Below are 22769 nucleotides of genomic sequence, written 5' to 3' on the forward strand. Positions count from 1 at the left end.
CTACCTCTATTCCATTTTAAGACTTCAGCTTTACATTTGAATTATTCTCGGCTCTGTCTCCTTTGGGAAAGCTAAACACTGAGATCTTACATTTGATCATGTTTAGCAACTGACATTTACTTTCCTCGACTATCTGAAGGCATTCATGAGTCTACTTCCGAGACAAACCAAATTGGGTGCTTAGCGGAGAGGTTCTATCGTGATCCCAGCGGGTTTCAGTCCGATTAAATCACTACTTCCTCTAATAATCCCTCTTGTAAGGGATAACATTGACCAAAAACATATTTCAATATATCTAAACAATACGAAGAGCTTTTGCCTGTAGAATGATTAGCGGCGTATTCCAAACATATTATAATACACGGTTTACAAGTTAAGAAGCATGGCAAAGGTTCCTTCTAGGGCACATCTATATAAATATATAATGATCATCTTGTAAACTTTTGGTTGCAATGTCTGTTTTTAAATATTGGTCATCAGTGGGTGGAACCCCAGGATTGGACGCAAGGACAAGACCATTCTACCTTATCGGCATATATTCGCTTTATTTTTTCTGTTTAACATTCTTATGTAGCGATTTGATGCGCTAACAGTCTACGCCCTCGCAAACAACAAACTGAGCGGTCATTGATCAAGTAATTCATGGCTATAATTTAGTAGTATCTGTCCTAAATCTCGCATTCTCGTGAGTATGATATCCTGGTATTTGATGCGTGAATTTGTTGCGCACAATGAGAAGAATAATTTTAACGTCAGAGGTTATTTCTAAGGTCACGGAGTTTGATTGGCCAGCTTGTAATGACGACAGTTTTCAAGGTCAGTTGCTCAGTCAAGTGTGACTGACCAGTTCTAAGTGTTCCATCTCAAGAGAAGGAACAAAAACTGGATCGCAGTGTTTAGATACATTTAAACATAGTTCTGCTGTTCTAATATGCCTTTTATGTTAACAAGTACTAGGTGAAATAGGAAAAATTCTTGCATACCAGACGGGGATTTCCGGTATTTTCACCGGTGCTGGAAAACTCCATCTTACACCCCGGGGTGTAAGATGACTCTCGTGCTGTAAATGACGTATTACGAACTACATATATGTAGAAGATTTATGTAGTAATTGATATTTTATTTAAAAAACGGAATAAAAATTCAATACCTTGACTGTTTCTGTTAGTTCCTGATAGTATATTTCTCGATTCAATTCACGTTATTTTATCAAAAATTCATAACGTTACGCTGCAACTGATAAAACAAAACCGGAACTAAACACTGTTATTTGTTTTGAAACGTCATGACGTCTTTCCTCTTTACGGACGTTGGTTTCCCGCGCTTTGTTTAAATACACTGCTATAAGAAATAGTTCTAAAAGGAAAGCCGTTCGATTGATTTTATTTTTATTATTATTTCTTGAAATCGGTATGCAAGAAAAAGAATCTTTCACTGGTCGCGGGTAAAGATGGGAATATCCGGCACGAGGGTAACTGTTTAGGCGGTAACGAGGCTTTCCAGCCGAGTTACCGCCTAAACAGTTACCCTCGTGCCGGATATTCCCATCTTTACCCGCGACCAGTGAAAGATTCTTATAGTATTTTTCGCAAAAACAGTATGCTGACGTGACGTCAACGCATCAGGTCAGAGACCCCCAATTCTAAAAAGTACTGTTAACTTTCTAGAAATTAGCTAATTGAATAGTTTTTTTGGGGCAGAATTGAAACATTGTAGTGTGTTTAGAGTATTCTATGTTTGATGTTATTGGAAAATAGTTTCATGAAACGGTTTTCTTCCGCCATGCCAACGATGTAAACAGGTGGTTTAATCCTTCACGCGAAAATATATTCAAGATATGATATACATATCATTTCGTTTGTTTTTTCAGCGGAAATAAGATAGTTCTTGAAAAAAATGTGATTAGATAGAGACGTTTTTATTTGGCCATAATGTAATAATGGATGTCTATGGGTAAAGAATTAGTTGTTCCTAACCGTAACCGTATTTGATATCAATAGTAATAAAACACTGGAGGTAACACGTCCTGCAGAATAACTTTGGATCGCACAGACATCTGATGAGTGTGAAATAAGTGTAACTTCATTCTGTTGTATCATTTCAATTCTGAAACTTTGTTATATAAAATAGTAAATAAAATAACGCTCTGTCAGGGGGAAGGACGTAGAGTAGTATGCTGTAAGGATTAAGTGAGCGAAATGTTGCACTGTAACAAGAACTCAAAAGTACATGTTATAAAGGAATTTTTGACCGGAAAATGGATTTTTGCTTTACATTTCAGGCAGTAAATTTGCACGTGCTGTGTTGCAAACACTGTTCTTTAATAACATTGTCTTTATACCCAGATAACTATAGATAAAAAATGTTTTTATAGAAGGTTTTGGGCTCGGATGAAATGTTTTAAATAAATTTCTTGAATTTTGACAAAATCACAGTTTGCCCCTTTCCCCTATAAACATGACAATTATGCTGTAAAAGCTCTTCCCTGCATATACGCCTATTTACCGAAACTGATTGCCCAACTTCAACTGCCCATACATAATTGCTGGCCGTTTCCTTTTACAGTAATCCATTTTTGGTAGAGTGAAAACAAATTAAGCACATTTAGTTTGACTGTGAAATATGTCTGTCAAAGCGGCTCTATTCTTTGGATATCCCTGTCAGAAATTGTGGGAGTTAAAATGCAACCATCAATTTTTGTGAATATGCATATCTACATAAAAGTACATTTATAGCATTCAGAGAAGTGTCATATTTACTGGGGAAAAACAACAATATGTAAATTTTAAAAATCAAGACATTTATTTGTAAACATTTCACCGAGCCAAAAACTTTCCGTAAAACTTTCTGGTATTTTATAAATGCAATGTAGCTTAAGAACAGCACTTGCACATTTATTTTGTGAAATATAAAGCAAAAACCAAATTACCGGTCATACACTTTTTAGCACAAATATTTCGGTATAAATCCTGGCCATTTTTGTTATGTAGCGCTAAATTTCGCTCACTTAATACTTACATCATAACACCAAACGTCCCACCGTCTACGGTATCAAATGTTTTGTAATTATAATTGGTCGATTTTGAAAAATACAGTGTACTCACGCATCGGCATATTCGCAGCATGTTTGTGCATTCTCATCCCCGCAACAGTAGGCCATGCCGTCGCTTTGGCTATCTTCCGGACATATAAAATACCCATATGTTCCATTACGCAAGTTCTTTTCATTGAAGCAAACTGTAGGCTCTGGCAATAAAAAACAAATGACCTTTGGACCAGGACTACCGATATCAAGGGCCGTTACTCTTATCAACTCCGACACTTTTTTTATAAATGGTTCCAAGGCAATAGTTTGAACTTTTTTCACAGATATTCCGAATTAAAGAAATGATCTCTCCGAAAAAGTGATTTGTTGTTTAATAAAATCAGCTTTCGTCGTTCAGATGACATCGGTATATATTATTTCAATTTCTAATATGATATCAAGGATTACTAGACGCAACCAACCAAATATTTGCATGTTTTGTATGTTTTTTAGCCAGCTCGCAACTATCACGTTTGACGCTGTGACGTAATAACTGTGACGCCCAAATAGTAAAAGTGTTGCATAGTAACACACAGTTTCAGCATTACTTATTTCATAGGGAAAAATTCAGGTGTTAGGAGTATGAATAATGTCATTTCTTTCATTTCTTTTACACGTGCGGAAGCAGTATATTTACGCTTATAAGCCGCACTATTAGGAGTCATATTTCTAGTTCAAAGAATGGGAAGCATCCCATAAGCGTGTACTACAAGGAAATTAAAAGAAAAAGAAACCCCATATGTTGGTGTCCGTCTTATAAGCAAGTGCGTCTAATAAGCGAAAATATACGGCATGTACGTTTTAACCAAACATATACTCATTTGACTATTTTTCTTCAGGAAACGGACTTAATAGTGGTTAAAATAAGCTTTAATATTCAACCAGCATCAAGCTAAAGCAAATTAGAATTTACTAAATGCTACATAGAACTGCATATCATTCAAGTAAGATTTTTAAATGAAATTAAGGGGGAATACTGTAAAGAACAAAATATCTTAATTTTTGAATGCAGTATTACTATATCACAAAACAACTGAAGTGGCATTCAACACTTTTGTTCTATATGTTACATTCTTATTGTATTCCGTAAAGACGAAGCATTATTTCGAAAATACAAAACACTATTTCGTAAAATCATAACTTACAGCTTTATATTTCAATCAATACACTACTTGAACAGTATAATTAATAAAGTTCAAACCGCTGTCAGGGGAATCTAAGTATCTTCTCCGTCGTTTATAACTAGATAGTCCGTACAAGGTGCCGACGGCAGCCGCCGTCTTCCACGTTCCCGGTCGATAAGAGGATCCCCGGTAAGAGGAACGAGTTGCAAACCTGAAAATATTTTTGAAAACAATCGTCAGTGGGGACCATCTATATTTTCGTGGCGGGTCATTAGAATTTCATGTCGATCTGAATTAATAGATAAATAAATAATAAATAAATAAATAAGTGGTCGATAAAACAAATCAGTTATAAGTTTTGTTAGCGACCCTCCACGGAAATATGTTGAGTCAGTATGATAAACTGGGAGTGGCGAGTTATTTCAGTTAAGAGTTACTAGCAAACCCAATAATTAACAGGTACCCAGTGTTTCAAGGATTCAGCAACAATTTTGACTTCTACTTCTTCTCAGCAAAAGTATGACAACTTCCTCGCATGAATCGAATGTGGAGCAAAAAAATCTTTCTAAATATTAAATAACATTACTTTCAGCGCTTTATATTGGGACAAGAATTCACACAGGCCATTTCGGTGAAGATAGTGTAACTTTAGTCAGTCCGGGGACTTGCAATTTACTCGCTGAGAAGTAAGTTAACAGAATGTTTTTAGGAGTAACGTTTCAATAGAATGAACACACTATTACTTTATATGATATTTGAATAGTGCGAATAATTCCTCCATGTATTTGTCCAAATAATTTTGAATAAAACGACTGGATTGCATATAAAGCGCCTAAGGCCAAACTTGTCTTCGAAGTCACTGTGAAGATATGTTCTGATGTTCCTCTGATACAACAAATGTAACACTATTTAGGTTTAGCCCTTACCTTGCTAAGTTTCTGTAATGAACTTGTCCATCTTCCAATTTGGACAGTACCATTAACTGTTAAAAGGGGTGCTTATCAAAAAGATACTGGCTGAATAGCAGACGGTACAGATCATCATCAGACTGCACGGATGTGCAGGCGGATCAAGATCTACACTGGTCGCAAAGGCAGAATCAATCGTGCCCAGCATGGTAAGGGTTAGTCTATACTAATGTATTACATTGGTCATTCTCGACACCTGATTCCTGATGGAATTCATCGCAACGAGGGTATGAGAGAAGAGGGGCCAGTTTCCCTTTTAAATGCTGAAAGAAAAGCAAGGGAGCTACTGGAACACTTTTTTCACGTCTTTGGTATGAAGCGGGCGGGGGGATCGATCCCAAGACCTCCCGCACTCGAAACGGATGCTCTACCAATAGGCTGTCGGGGTGGTTTTATTTAGGTAAATGGGAAGAAAAGATCGTGATGTTCAAGGCAGGTTATATACTTAGTCAGAGGTGACCGTAAGCAACCTCAGATGCTCGTGACCTTTCAAGGCCGGTTTTTATTTGGAGGATTTCTTTCACACTTCAAATATATTGCATTTCAATCTCGGATGAATAATTCAGTTAAGATTTTGCAAACAATTATTTGGTTTAACCCGCTTCCTGTACGTCAGGGAATCTAATAATAGATTAGGAAGCAATATGTATTATATTTTAATTATAAAGTATAACAGGTTTTGACCTTGTTGTACTCCTAACGGTTCCGCTACTTCTAGATCCCCCGCTTCTTGTTCCCCCACTTCTTCTTCCACCCCTGGCACCTCCACCCCTAGCACCTCCACCCCTAGCAGCGTCCGTCACATAATTGCCTGAAAAAAGTACCGTCATGATAATTTCAAGATACGCCATTACTTATTTAGGATCCCGTAACTAGGATTTCCAGTCTGAAGTATATTATCATTTATCAAATTAATGTCAAACATAACACAGGGCAGCGGTTGTCTAGCGGTTAGGGCGTCAATAACTAAACCCTGAGGATGTGGATTCGAGCTGACAGGTCACACCAATGTTTTATTCATACTAGATATTATGTAGGACTAACTGTAACACGAGACATTCACATTATTTTATTGCACTTATAAAACACGCAGCTCTACAGGTGAGTCCCTTTTAAAACGACATGCATGTGCCTACTTGTGCACATTACACTAGCAGCTAACAAACTGATAAAACTGCAACATTCATACAGTGATATTATTTGTCATGTTGAAAAAAGTCTGGTTATAATATATTAATGACAATATATAAACATCTTACTACACTGCGTGAACAACGCAATAGATATAGCTTTTTGAAAAAATATATTTTATGCACTTCCCTAAATTTTTACAGATAATTTTGTTTTTTTATCACTACTGGCAGTACTAAACGTATTTTATAGCTACAGGCGTGTTCCTTTAAAGACAATTACATATTTGACTTATACTTCACATGTATTTTAACAAATAATTAATAAAATTACTTTGTAACTAAAGGCGTGTCACTTTAATGTAAATAACATTTGACGGAGCAAGATAACCTATCTAACTGAAGTACACAATCTTGATATGACCTGTTTTCAATAGCGTGTCATATCTGTCTGGCCGAAACAACGAATGTGACCAACAACAATTACAAGATGAGATTATATTGATCCGTACCTGTATAACATATTCGTGTATCAGAGCATGATAAATAATGCAAATTAATTACGTTTGTTTCTTGTCCTAGGCATGATACGAAAATATTTAACACTTACCCTGCTAAATTTATATAATGAACTTGTCCATCTTTCAATTTGGACAATACCATTAACTGTTAAAATGGGTGTTTACCGAAAGGATACTGACTGAATAGCGATGTGCAGGCTGATCTTGGTCTGCACTGGTCACAAAGGCAGAATCACTTGCTGCCAGCAGGCTAAGGGTTTAGAATTAAATGCTTTTTTGTGCGTTTAAACGGGTATACTCCACATTAGGACTTCTTGCAGTCATACACGAATCGCTCTAGCAATTCTTGAAGTCCTTACTTTCCTTTTTTCCTTAACTGTGTCAGTTCAGCTCTAAAACCACCACCAACAACAACAACAATGGTGCAAAGCAGTGTCATTACGCAACAGCTCGCCGTAAATTTAGTAGCTGTATGGAAATAATACCCTAGGTTTACGTCACATAAAATGAACCGGACAACAAATCTATTCATTTAATGCGTAAAAACAATAAAGCCGTTTTAGCGGTTTATTTGTTCAAGTTGACCTAATGTCTCATGTAAGATACTATACAGTGAGATATTGCTTCAGGGTCTGATCAAATATCTTTAAAGTTTAAGAAGTAAACAAACAGATTGCTTAACGGGAATAAATGGAAAACATCTCACAATGTGGCTATTTTGTTCTTTTTTGATGATGTCGGTCAAAACAGTTGATTAAATTTTAATGTTCAATCCCTAAATTGTACGGCGAGAAACTGTGTACAGTTTAATCAATTTTTCTTCCTAAATTGAATGTTAACTTCCTAGTCCGAGTACACTCGGACTATAAGATTAAGATTCGAAAGTAATTATGTATAGTTTAGAATTTTATATATATTTTTATATAAAATTGGTCATATTTGATTAGTCATAAATGTTGATAAAGCAAATAATATCTTTCAAAAATATAGTCTGTCTAAACTTACACTTACCTAAGACAGCAATTATAATTAATATCACAAAAACATATATCTGCATCTTATAACTTTTTTCGTATTGTGGTCGCGCATGCGTGTATTGAACTAAATAAAATTCTTCCTGTGCACAATACCGCGACAAAATTTAACTATACTGTCCGTCAACAAGAGCGAGGTCCTCGGTATAAATGAACTTTTCCTCGTTGAAAGCTGATTTCTCATGGTAAGGTAGCTCTATTAGGTGCCGCTAAAATTATTGCTCGAAGTTTTCTTTGTATATTTATACCATTAGCCATACACCTTTGGGAACGAGCGGCATATATCCTTTTCCTGGAATAAGTCCTGTTTAATTGGAACTTACATATATCAACCAACGGGCATGAATGAAAATGTCACTATTTTTGTGAGAGGGGCTATATATGTACTGCCATAACAATCAAACGATAATATAAACATGCTGTAGTTTAAATTATCGTGCGGGAGTAGTACTGTGCGAGTATAGTGTACAATATAAGGTAAACATTGGAATGTAAACACTATATGACGTCACTATCAGGTATCCCCGGTCGGATAGTGGGTCAATGTTAAATAAACACAGATAGATTAAGTGCGACTAGCCGAAAGTATAAATAAGCAATCAATATCTACGTGAGCAACCAAAGTTACAGTCATGAGAAAAAGTTACGCTTTATGTACTCAAATTGAGATTAATCACGTCGTCTGAATAGTATTAAAGCGACAAACCCAAACATCGTGGTGTGAGATTGTAAAAAATCTAACTTTTTCTATATTGAACTTTATGTCGCATATTTGATGTTTCAACAATGTATTTTTCATCGAATTCTGTCGAAAATCGTTGTTTTCCTAATAAATTTAAAATAAAAACATTCGTGTACTATTTCTGAAAAGGGTTTCACGGTTAAAAAACACGGAATTCCGTTAAGCAAGCACCATGCAAACATCTCGTGACAGTGAGAGAAAATAACACCAAACATGATAATCAATAGAGCGCACATGTATAGGTATCGCACAGCATTGCGTTTTGAAATGTAAACAAACAAAACAGTATTTAAACAAAATGCAGTCAGCACACTACGTTTACGATGTCCTCGATGATTCCTCGTTGGCCGAGCGGTTACAGTATTCGAATAATACTTTTTCAGCGGAAGTTCCATTCCCAAACCAGTAAAAAATGTTTTTTTAAAACTGTATTTAACAAGTTAGAGCTAGATTGACTAACTCGTTTTGTCTTTGTTGAATCGTATTGAAGAAAAAAATGCAGTTTTAAAAACAAAGCAGGAATAAGAATAAATGCTGAAGTTGACAATACTGCCGTGCTTCTACAATTACTGGTCTTACTGATACTTTTGTCATTAGCGTTAACGAAAAAGACTTCCGACACAGCCTAGAGGATTTTGCTTCGTATTGTCGATATCGGAAGCTTAATCATAATAGGCCACAGAATTATTTATTAATTTAAATTTTATGCTAGGTGATCAACCAGCTAAGTCGTAAAAAAAACATAAATATCTAGGAGTGCTGTTCTCATCATCGGGTAGTTTTACAATTCCAAAAGAATATAGTTTCACAAGCCAATAAGGCAATGTTTGTACTTTTTTTCAAGAATAATAACCTTGATCTTTCCATGGATCTTCAATTAAAACTGTTTAATCATACCATCTTACCAATACTACCTTACGGATGCGAGGTGTGGAGCTATGGCAATCTAGACATGATTGAAAATTTCCATTGCACTTTCTTACGTATGAAAGGAAAATGTAGGAGCTGTACCCCTAGGTATATGCTGTATGCATAATTTGGGCGGTATCCAATTAAAGTTATTATTAAAGCAAGAATGGTTCAGTTTTGGAATAGAATAATTCTATCCAATTATTCTAAAGTTGTCTATATTTGTTATCAAAACATGATAAGTCTGCCCATGCTTTTAAGTGGTCATTTTTATTAAGAGCATTCTAGATAACACGGGCTACTCCTGTTATTGTCTTAATCATGTGACACTACATTGTAAATGTATCGATATTTTGGTTATCAGGGTTCTAACAGACCAATTTAACTAGCAGTAGTCAACATTTCTCAAAAGGCACAAGTCAACGCACTTTATCTTCATGGGTGACTGTGAGAGATGGTGTTCTTCAGAGATCCATCTTGGACCCTCTTCTCTTTCTCGTATTCATAAATGATATTGTTGTTGACATTGACTCGTCTGTTAACTTCTTTGCTGACGATACTAGTCAATATACATGTATTGTCATTGATAAATAAATCGTGGCTACGAACTTTCTTCAAAGTGACATACACAAAATTTCGTCCTGGATGGAAAAACGTTAAGTAACATTTAACCTTTCAAAATCGGAGTGTGTCCTTATCTCTCGTAAAAGCATTAAACAGCACCACCTGCTCTGTTTATGTTAGGTCAGCAGATTCTCGAAGTACCTGAACATAAACATCTTGGTATCTTTCTTCCAAATGAGTTCAGTTGGCATTCTTATATCAACTACATGACGAAATACTGGGAAGAGAGACAATATTATGCGTAAAATAAAGTTTTCTCTTGGCCGTAGATCGCTGGAGGTCATATATAACTCTTTTTTAAGGCCAATCCTTGAATATGCTGATGTTTCTGGAGTAATTGTACTCAATATGAAATGGACCAACTTGGCAAAATTCAGAACGAATGCGCCCGCATCTCGACTGGCGCAACAAAACTTGTTTCTTTAGAAAACTTAAAGAACGAAACAAAATTGGAATCACTCGCAAGCACAAACACATTCTCTTCTACGAAATGTTGAATAATCAGATACGCGAATAGCTCTCTTCTCTTTTTCCCCACTCAGTAAACATCGGCCCGCCCGGTTAGCTCAGTAGATAGAGCGTTGGTCTACGGATCTCGGGGTCGTGAGTTCGATCCTCGGGCTGGGCGTATGTTCTCCGTGACTATTTGATAAACGAGATTGTGTCTGAAATCATTAGTCCTCCACCTCTGATTCATGTGGGGAAGTTGGCAGTTACTTGCGGAGAACAGGTTTGTACTGGTACAGAATCAAGGAACACTGGTTAGGTTAATTGCCCGCCGTTACATGACTGAAATACTGTTGAAAAAACGGTGTTAAACCCAAAACAAACCAAAAACAAACAAACAAACAAATCAAATGAACATCGACACAACCTTAGAAATTAGCTCAAGCCCGTACCACACTTTATTTTAGTTCAATTTTACATTCGGTAATTTGGGATTGGAATTTACTGCCTCTAAATGTTACACGATCTGCATCAGTTTCTTCATTGAAGAGTTTCCTGAACAAAGACAGAGACAAAATCCCATCCTACTACTATGTTAGTACTAGGAAACTACAGGTCCTTCACACACTTCTTTAGTTTTCTCTACTATTATTTGTTTCTGAAAAACATACCCCCTACACCTTAATGAAACTGAGTCAAACTTTCACATCTTCTTCGAACCCGCCCGCTTAGCTCAGTAGGGAGAGCGTTGGTCTACGGATCGCGGGGTCGAGAGTTGGATCCCCGGGCAGGGCGTATGTTCTCCGTGACGATTTGATAAAAGACATTGTGTCTGACATCATTCGTCCTCCACCTCTGGTAATTCATGTGGGGAAGTTGGCAGTTACTTGTGGAGAACAGGTTTGTACTGGTACAGAATCCAGGAACACTGGTTAGGTCAACTGCCCGCCGCTACATGACTGAAATACTGTTGAAAAACGGTGTTAAACCCAAAACAAACAAACAAAACATCTTCTTCGACTGCAGCTTTTATAATGACATTCGTACAATTCTGCTTGACAGTCTTCAAAATTTTAACATAAACCTGGAAACAATTTGTTTTTGTTTTGATCACTTCCCCTTCAGATCAGTAAACATGAATATTACCACTCCCGTCGTTTGAACTTAATCACGTATGTGTATATATCTGTATTTACAAAATATTGACTTGACTTGAAATTTTCGTCGTTTAAAACTAATGTCCCTTGGTAAGGTAGCTCCGATAGATGCCGCTATAGATATTGTACGAACATTTCTTTATATACCCATGCGTGGTTTAGGCGCTAAATAGTCATTTACTTTTGGGAACGACCGGCGATTAGTTAAGATCTTCTTTCTCTGGAATAAGTCAAGTTTAATCAGAATTCATATTTCTCAGCGAAAGGGCGTTAATAAAAATGGCACTGTTTGTAAAATAATCGTGCGGCAGTTATTTTAACCAAAGGCAGTTCCAGAATTAATTGTATGGGAGAGTCGGAAGGCACTTTTTGAAAAAACCCACCACCATATTTTTTTATTTTCCTCCAACCCCACTAACCATGATTTTTAATTTTCCACTTATCCTCACCACCTATAATTAAAAAATGTACAAAAATCAAAACATGGATTGTTATAACCGATGGCGGTAGTATTTACCTTTTTCCTTTCTATATCTCAAAAACGTTGAAGAGTCGCCAAAATACTTCATTTCGCTTCGAAAATTCGACGTTAGAATAGAAAAATGTCTATACCCCACCTACCTCTCTCAATTTGTAGAAGATAATGTTCCTCCGAATGTAAAATTTCAGATACCACTTGTTAAGGAAATTGACGTTTTAAATCTTATCAATGATCTAGATTCGAAGAAAGCAACGGGTATTGATGGTCCCAGCCTAAAAATACCTAAATTAGCATCAAACGTCATAGCTCCGACCATAACGGATCTAATCAATGTAGCAATACTCAACAATGAATTCCCGAAATGCCTCAAGACAGCTAAAGTATTTCCTGTTCATAAGGCTGGTAATACATCTGATCCAAATAATTACAGACCTATTTTTTATACTGTCTACTATTTCAAAGATATTTGAAAGACATGTCACTAAACACTTATTTGCTTATCTCAACAAAAATTACCTGATACAGACATCGCAGTCAGGCTTCAGACAAAACCATTCCTGTCAAACTGCGCTAGTTAAACTCATAGATAATTGGCTCACAAACATAAATAACGGAGAGATAATTGGTGCTATATTCTTTGATTTAAGAAAGGCGTTCGATCTAGTTGATCATGAAATTGTAATTGAAAAAATGAATTGCTATCATATTAGGTCATACTTCATTGCTTCTTTTCAAATCTTATTTAGAAGAACAGTTTCAATATGTCGTTGCTAATAACGAAATGTCAAATAAAAATTTAGTTCAACCAGGGGCTCCTCAAGGCTCTGTATTAGGACCTGTACTTTTCTAACTTTTATAAATGACTTACTATTTTTATGAAAAGTTGCGATACAGATATGTCTGCTGATGACACAACGATACACACATATAATAAAGACCATACGGTAGTCGCAACAAACTTACAAAATAGTGCTCATGAATTCAATAAATGGTGCAGTGAAAACAATATAGTGGTTAATGTAGAAGAATCTTCAGTCGTGCGTTTAGGTAATGTACTATAAACCAGAATAACACCACAAATAGATATTTCATATGATGACAAAATATTACCTCATGTAGAAACTCAAAAATTGTTAGGAATCTATATTGATAACAATTTAACTTGGAATAAACAGATAGATCAACTGTGCATCAATGTTTCACGTAAAATAACATTACTCAAATTACTCTCTAAATATGTTCCAAGAAAATTTTTAGCTGTATATTATAATTCATACATTCTTCCTCTATTTGATTATGGTTGTGTCGTTTGGGTGGTACTTCTGCCTACAACATAGACAGACAGTCAAAACTTCAAAAACGTGCTGCTAGGATAATCCATAAAGTTGACATTATGACACCCTCGGCGGACATGTTCAGGGATTTGGGGTGGCTGTTCCACTAAACGAGTGACACATGTCTTTTAACTTATAAATCACTTAATATTATGACACCGCAATACATTAATAAATTGATCACAAATGTTTCCTATTCTAACAATAGAACCTTAAGATCGGTCACAAATGAACATCTCAAAGTTCTTAGATCTCAAACAGCATTATATGAAAGGTCATTCTCGGTTGGTTGGCCCAGGATGTGGGATGGACTCCCCTACGAAATCAGAAATCACGAAACTCTAAGTCAATTTAAAAAACACTTTAAACTGTATCTTTTAAATGAAACTATGTAAACAATCCCGCTTTTATTCAATTAATTCAAACTTAATTTACATGTTTCCATGCTTACTGGTACAGGCTCCATGGGTATTGTAACCTTGTGGGGCAGTGTGTAGTATTGTGTCTTTAAAAAGTATTAGTGATGGCACCATTAAACAGGGGGTTTGAACCTCTTTATGCAGCCCGTCTGGGCGTACCATGTAAGGCTTTCAGCACTGGTATTGGCAATAGGGGTAAGATAGCCTAAGGGGAAGGGTGCTATTTTGGTCGTTCGTTTCCTTTTTTCCTGATTTGTGCATTCCATTTCTCTGACCACCACCATCCACAATATCATTCATAGGTGTAAACTGTTCATTCTTCGCACTCATGAGATCTCAGACATTGTAAAATTCACGAAAAACATTCTTATATACATTTATAAAGATACATATTCATTATTCACTACAAATTTTCTCTTGGTGTGTTTTAACTTACTTTACTTGTGGCACAGCTTTCATTTTTATTCTCTTCTTATCTAATTAGTTATGTATAATTCATATGACAATTTTGTCAAAAAAATCAGTTCTCTTCTTTCTTATTTGTTTTCGTTTTTCCTTTCTTATTCATTTTTATCTCCCTTCATGTCTTATCAATAAGTGTAACAGCCTTGCAATGTTCGCATTTTTATATCATGTGTTATTATGTTTACTTTAGTCTATATCTATTATTACATATGTGACATAATGTCTGTCTATTTAAGTTTAATAAGGGTCCATCCGCCCTTTCGGGCACAGTATAGCATTTTTAGCTTTGTAGAGTATAGACCCCCGGCATGTCACCAGGCATGCCGTTAAAGATAATTTTTGAAGCCAAAGTGGTGAAGTGAATTTATCTCTATGCAATTTCCGTACAGTATAAGCCAAAAGTCCAAATAATTTTGAAGCCAAAAGTGGGTCACTGTCGCTGGCCAATGAGACCATAAATGACAGATCCCCGAGACGTGGTTGCTGACAATATGATACTGGAGGTATCGCAAGGTCGCCCTAACAAGAGCGGTTGGAGCCGCAAGTAGCTGGCGTCGTCGCTGGTCCCTCGTCGTGGTGTTGTGCCCTTCCCCTCCTGCACCCTACGCTGAGCGTAGGGATTAGGAAGCTCAGGGGCTTCTCTGCATGCCGTCTAGTATCTGCAGGCCGTCACCAAGAAGATAACTTCTTTCACAAACAGTCCCATTTAGGGCCACTCCCGCCAGCTTCAGTCAGGACACTGACAGAAAAAGGTCAATATACTTTTGACCTAGTTCCGTCAATGCCTTCTGGAGACGTGCACTCACTGCCGGTCGGAGAAGTATGTGACATAATAACAATATTATTTCCTTAAATGTAATCCAACGCTTTCCCGTACTTTTCACACAAAAGATTTTTTAGGGTTTTAGTGCACGGATAACAAATAACATTTATTCTTTCACCACTTGTACATAATTTTATCTTATCTTAATCTCTGTTCATTGTACTACATACTGTTTATGCCACTAAGAATTAATGTGTTTATAATACATTATTTTTATTCATGTCTTTCAATTCACTGTATATAATTTTTTTTACATTATTATGTTATAGGACCATATGTTAGACTGGCTATAGCTAAATATGTTATCCTCTTTAAATAAAGTTGTTGTTATTATTATTATTATTATTATTATTATTATTATTACTAATATATACAATACACATAGACGAAAATCAATCAAAGGTTTTTTTGCGATAACCCATACGCGTGCAAAGTAGTAACGTCATCTTCTATGTATAGAATAATCCGGGTGCGTAGCACGAAGTGTAGTCCATGTCGTAAAAAGTAGTTACCATTTTCTCTAACACTGTTGATAAAAGTATGTCGTATTAGAATCGAAATAACAAGTTCCGAAGTGTGATTTATCGTAGAATAACCCGAGTTTTTCGTTCTTATGCGAAACAATATTCTTACGCATAAGAAATCAAAAAAAGGGTTATTCTACGATAAATCGCGCTTTGGAACTTATTATTTCTTAACTAATTGCCCTGCCAATTGGTATCGATTACTGTTTAGAGACCAGCAATTAAAATGCACTGGGAGGTCACTGGGAAAAGTTTATCGTATCCCTGGGTATAAAGTGATGTTTAGTTGGTCCGATTGGTCGTTCATGTAAACTAACCCAAGATTTTTTTTTCAAAATTGAACCTTTTCATTCCACTGATGTATCTTTTATACAATTTGACAATATTTTCTACATTTTGATCTGTATTGAAACAAAAATCATGAAACGGTTTTCTCCCGTCATGCTAACGATTTAAGCAGCAGTTCATATCATTCACGCGAAAAACACCCAACAGTATCACTATTCATACGCTGTTTCTCTTCCGTTAGTATTTTCGATAGTTCTTGAAACAAATGTCATAAGATATGCATGTTTCGATATATGGGGAAACCATTTCTGGCATGTAATTTGTATGTAAGCAGTCCGTCTAAATCAAAGAAGTATATATAGCCCTTTGTCTAAACTAACCATGTCGAAACACTATAATAACATTATAAAATCGTTCTGGGAACAAAGTTTTGATTTTTCAAACTTATTGAGGAACGAATCTGAACACAGATCTTTGTTAACAAATTCAAAATTTTAGACTATCGGCATTTTTGGTACATCTTCTGTGTGGAAGACCTTTATTAACTTATACGCCCGTCCGCTTATCAGTCCGTTTACTGCACTTTGGTCCATGAAATTGTACAACCTATATTTCGATTTTATTTAATTTCACGTCCTGTCCGCTCTTCCATCTTGTAAACTGTTTGCATCATATTTTAAAGATGGTTAGTATTTTTATATCATCAAGTCGACATGCAAAAGTTATGATTAAATTGTGCAGGTTCTGTGTCAAGGTAAGAAATGAAGTTCAAATGTTTCAGCAATAGAGCTCGTATTCGGTCCATATTTCCTAATGCATTGAAAAATACTAATTGAAACTTGGAAAACAATCTTCAACTCATCAGAACGACGTGCGAACCAATGTTCGTAGTACCATCGCTCAATGTCAAGGTCACACTTGAAAGTCAAATGTTTAAGACCTGGATTCCTAAGCCATGCATTTGTAATTCCATGATTCGTATTAAACTGAGATGCAAGCCTCATCTGATCATTATCATATATGAATTTTGATGGAATATTCAATTCATCCAGAAATTAGGTTATAACTGCGAACAACCATGAGCTATCGATCATCGAGTATCGAGTTCGTAATAGATAGCGCTAGGACTGTGGTAGCGGTAGTGAAACATAGAGGAAAGATGTTTTTTTTCCTTAACAGATTTCTTTATTTATTAATAAAATCTTTATTTACAAATAGAATGTCAAAGAATAACACATATCAAAGAATTATTGATTAATGTAAAAACAATACAATATCAAAGAAGCATAAATAGTTTGAGAAATGTCACAATCAAATGGTAGAACTATATTTTGAATATAATTATGCATATAAAAAATTATAACAATATATTAAGGTTTTAAATTGCAATTTTACGACTTGTCTGATCCCGAATTTATTATAACTAGCATCATGTTCTTAAAGCTACACACCTTCTGATAATGATTATTACACAGAAAGAAAATTTCATGTGATTTTCTATGTTTTTGGGAGATTTTATTTGAATATGAACAACTTTAATAAAATAGGTAGAAAGCTCTCCAGAGCGTTAGGCACGCTACTAACACTTGTAATATTATTACTTGAAGAGTTTATGCTGTACTTTATATTCAAACAATGGTTTACCACTTTCGATATCTAAAATCAATTGCTATCTGCTTTAAACAAATAAAAAAGAAATGTTGATGAGCGTCTGGAGGCATCTCCTTTTAAATACCTGTGGCTGGATGGTAAACTAACGTGCCCTTCAGAGTACTGTTTTTTTTAGACGACACGAGTGGGAACCTGCAAACTTTTTTTCTCAAAATATCTAAAGAGGGATCAGTGATAGCATATCAGTGAAAAATAACAATTCGGCCCCAGAGACTCCCATTTAATTATACAAAATCGTTAGGGTTGAAGTGTATTATGCTAATTATTGACAAAAGTCCCAGACAAATCGCATCATAGGTCAGACAGACTAATGGCAGGGCTGCAATTTATGGGTGGTCTCAGAACTCTGAGATGGTGTTAAACTAAAACAGCAAAAATATATTTACACACAACAGAGTTAGGCTAAATTACATTATGGATCAGGCACTGTCGAACATTCGAAACACATTTCTTTCTATGGTAAAAGTATGCGAACCACTGTTACTAAAATATTACCCCACTTCTCCGTGTGAGTGTAAGTAATTTGAAGATTTCTTATGTCTGAAACTGAATTTCCCTTTGCAATTTTTCGGCTGAGAAAGGGTCACCCTTTTCTTTGTTTACAACAAAATGCTGAGTTTAAAATGTCGAAAGCTCATAATAGAACAACAATAAGACAAAAACGTGCATATTTCAAAAGTATTATGGCACTAAACGGCTTTATATACAATGGAAGTGCATGCACTTCACTTGGATATTTTAAATGACAATCTATATAAGGTATTTTGATTTTTTTTATAGTTTTTGTAAAATTTTTTCTACTAAATGTTTTGAAAAGATGTGCATATGTAACATAAATAGTATCATAATTCCATATACAATCAAACTTGTTCTAAGGACCAATTATGACTGAATATCACAGCCATATAACTTGAACTAAAATATCACCGTTTTCTGTTCTACAATGTCACCATTTACTCATACCGTTGACTTCCAAATAGAACAATTTCCCCTGTTATGATAAACAAATTGTTAAGAAAGATCACATTTTCTTTCCGAAGGGTGGTTTTTGTAGAGAGGTGTGACCTATTTAAAAGTTGACAAAAACTCTACAGTATGTGGTAAAATGGCATATAAAGAATACAGGCTTGATACAGCAAACAATGTTTACTTCGAGTTAAAATGTAAGCTGTAAGTTAGTAGTATCTCTGTGTTTTAAAATGAAAGCGATCTGCCCATCATTTCCTAAGGGTTTCTCCTCCAAAATAATAACTTACAAGTATTGAGGTCTGTTTTATAACCAAGCAGTTTCAGATTCTTATGCATCAGTTTTACATGACAGAACTCGAATATGTTTGGACTGAAATATGTTCCGGCATATTGTTCTACGGGTATTTCCGTATTCTCCGTATGATACAATATATTATTACATGAGTACCTATAAATAGTAACAAATTTGTGCTGAAAATTCTCCCATTATCGCATTGCGTCATGCATTATCACATTATCATAATAAGCCCCGGGGCCATTATCGATAATGGACCTGGCGTTAGCGCGGGAAATTAACGTTCGTAAACAGAAATGACGTCATCGCGTTTCGTGGAGGTAAAACAGCGAATATTTCCGTTTTATTTTATCATCTTGAGCGTAACATCGTGTATTCTTCGTGAAATATCGTATTTTTATCCCTAAATTATGGAATAAGCAAGAAAGTACAACTATCCAGGTATTTGATTTTATACAGTTAATAGACTCTTATACAAATAATATAGAAACTGAAAAGCTGAAATTTATTGTTCCAGAAGATGCAAGTACCCATAGAAATGACACAAAAATACATTTCTTACTATATTATAGGTAAACATGTAATAAACAGGTAAATACATGGGAGAGCGGTGCCTTTGAGTGATAATGGCCCTGGAAGAAGATAATAGCCCTCGGGCTAAAGCCCTCAGGCTATTATCACCTTGCCAGGGCCATTATCACTCAAAGGCACCGCTCTCCCATTTATTAACCTATACATAATATAATAGCATAAAGGCCGAGGTGATCAGATTATTTGTCTTAAGGTAATGTGAGATTGCACGACCTGTCAAACATTTCATAAACATATATTGATACATGGTTTGCGTCCTTTGTTAAATTGTCCGAAGACACAGTTGTTAGATGTTATTTGTGGTATAGGCAGGTGGCGGTACCGTACGAACGTCTTGAAAACCTGTAAAAAAGAAATAATATGTGATACAAATGCAGTTACACAAAGACAATACATGTACTCCAAACTGTCTGTCTGAGGTCCTTAAGCATCCTATGCACTGTTTCCCAATGCACTGATTATTGCCTAAGCATCTAAAATTTGAGCTAGAAATAAAACTCATTAAGTAGAATGCACTGAACATTATCTGTCATGGGAAATTTTACTTGTCGAAAAAATATCAAATTTAAGTCGCTGTCAGAAATTTTACTACCCAGTCTTTTACCCATCCCAGCAATTTGATTCGACAAGAACAGCAACGAGAAATAAATACAGTTTTCTAACTTTCTGATTTTCAGCACGCTTCGTTTTAATTTTTCAATCCATAAGTCTTATCTAGTTGTACCCTGATATCTTAGCCGGAAATGTATATGACGTCACAACCGTAGATGTCATCAAGCGAAGCAAACGTTCTCAGCGACGTTGTGACGAGGATAATTAGGTCAGTAGTCTGTGAAATATGTGGGATGTTGACAGTACATTTATAAATTGCATACTACATGTATACCGGTGCAGAGAATGGCTATAGGGTATAACCACCGATGCCTAATAGAAACGTTTTTTTTAATAAGACATTTGTATGGAATATTTACCTGTGTATGGAGTTGTTGGGTAAGGTGGAGGCATAGGTGTATTATTCTGTGTTTGGGACGATTTTTCACCTGTAATAAAAAAACACGGTTACTCATGGTACGCCTGATACAGCTTGAAAAAATATCTCAGTTATTACAATCTAAAAACATCTTTGCTGAAATGCTGTAAAAATATATCCGGAATTAAAACACGGTTGTGATGTAATTCTTTGTTAGTTTTGTCCATTAAATAGGTTATTGTACCGATACCGTTCTATACACACGATTATTTTACTATACCTGTCCATTATTAACTTGTAACTGTCCATTCTTAAAATAATGGATACTTTACGAATGGACAGGTACATGTTAATAATGAACAGGTATAGTAACAACATTGTACGTTGAGAGGGTGTGAGTACATCAACCTATGTAATTCGAAAGTTTCGAAATATAAACTGCAACGTTTTACAGAACTTGTAACTGCAATAAAAAAAACGCTGAAGAGACCCAAAATCGCCCCACAAATTATCAGTCAAATGAAAATCAAACAATTTGCCAAAGTAATTAAATCTTCAACCGTTAGAAAGTAGTAAAGTCCTCTTTGTGTACTCCTAAATCGCAATAGAAAAGTATCGCAGATATACACCTGGTATGGCATGTCGAAAAGGAGGAATAATTTTGTTAAATTGCAGAAAGGGTTATGGAACCTGTACAATGTATATCAGCTCATGACAACTGACAATTGTGTAAGTTTCAATCCATTCCCATGAGTGGGTACTGAGATACCAGTTAACATACAAACATTTAACAAACAACTGCTTAGTCGAAAAATAGCATAATTTTGTAAAATACAGAGTTATGGAACCTGAGCACTGCATGTCAGATTATCACAATGAACAAGTGTGTGACGTTTCAATCCATTTCCATTAGTAGGTACTGAATTATTAGCTTACATATAAAACCTTAATAAAAAGTTACACAAAATAGAGTTATGGAACCTGTTCAGTGTAAGTTAATTTATCACAGTGAATAAGTGTGTGAAGTTTCAATCCATTCCCACAAGTGCTTACTGAGATACTAGCTTACATACCAAATCGGGACGCCGACGCGGACTCCTACGCCGCAGACGCCGACGCATGGATAAAATAAAAAGTGGAAAACCACAGGTCGCCTAACACGACATAAACGAAAATTTTGAAGGCTCGGTTTGATTGAGCCTGTTCATGGACGGCAATGGAAGTGCAAGCTACCGTCCACGTTCTCTAGCCCCGGGTGGAGCAGAACTCAACATTTACGCATGTTATAAGTACCAGAATGTAATTTGGAGACATCCGCAGATGTATTCATACGACTGTGCACAAGGAACCAACAATGATGCACAGAATGCAATTCCATGAAAAGCGGCGTATGATCCCCAGATAAAATAATGGCTGTGCCCTAAACGAGAAAACATTGGGCTGAATTAAACAAACTGGAGTCCAATAGCTCCACCTATTCTTTGAATAGTCCAGCTAAAACACATTTTTCCTTTCTATTTCAAATGCTGCAGACCTATAATATTTCTAACGCAGTGTTCGTGTAAAATTGGTTAAATTTGTGCCATAACTGACATTTGTTGCAGTCCTACCAAGAAATGTGCAATTTTACCTTTCTACTACTAAGACAAAAAAAAAGTTCCCTAAAGTTTTACTGCACGTTTCGGTATTAAAAGAAAATTTAGCCATGATTAGCCATGATGATCTTAGTTAAAGTTGAATATAATTGTTTTGCAATAACGGTGTTATCTATTGTAATAACGAAATATTTTCTCGTAAAAACGGGATATGAGTCATAACGAATAAAGACCTCATGTAATACCAGTAATTTTCTTCTAATAAAATTAATAGAAGATCTCGTAATTACGAGATAAGAACGATTGTTTTCTAATAACGATATAAAATACGTATACATACATTTTAGAATGTCTTCACCTGGACCCGTCATTTATTAAATGACTTGATTTATATAAAACTGCAACTTCAGCACGAACAAAGCATGGACAACTATTAATACATACATCATAAGGCCAAGTTAAATTTTACTTTTTGTAAAGGTACTTCTAATCATTTATAAATATGACAAAACGAGATATGTTCGAAACTTGAATATCATTAGTGTTTAAAAACCTTTTAACTGCAATAAATATTTATATGCAATCTCTAATTTAAACTCTATT

At 35.5% G+C, this 22769-nt stretch overlaps 1 protein-coding gene across 2 annotated transcripts in view; it reads right to left on the minus strand.

Moving 5' to 3' along the window:
- LOC123539152 (uncharacterized) overlaps window positions 1-22769 on the minus strand; it is a 62998-nt gene that overhangs the window by 20154 nt on the left and 20075 nt on the right. Inside the window, exons 8-9 of one of the 2 annotated variants that reach the window (XM_053530623.1) lie at window positions 20573-20641; window positions 18413-19943 (exon numbers count right to left, since the gene is read on the minus strand). In XM_053530623.1, the coding sequence (XP_053386598.1) occupies window positions 19888-19943; window positions 20573-20641 (125 nt within the window). In that variant the 3' untranslated portion in view covers window positions 18413-19887. Of the gene's footprint in view, window positions 1-18412; window positions 19944-20572; window positions 20642-22769 lie in introns of those variants that run through there. The other variant, XM_053530624.1, reaches the window with a different exon arrangement.

This window comes from Mercenaria mercenaria, chromosome 18, assembly GCF_021730395.1.
Source record: "Mercenaria mercenaria strain notata chromosome 18, MADL_Memer_1, whole genome shotgun sequence".
In the NCBI taxonomy this organism is placed as follows: domain Eukaryota; kingdom Metazoa; phylum Mollusca; class Bivalvia; order Venerida; family Veneridae; genus Mercenaria; species Mercenaria mercenaria.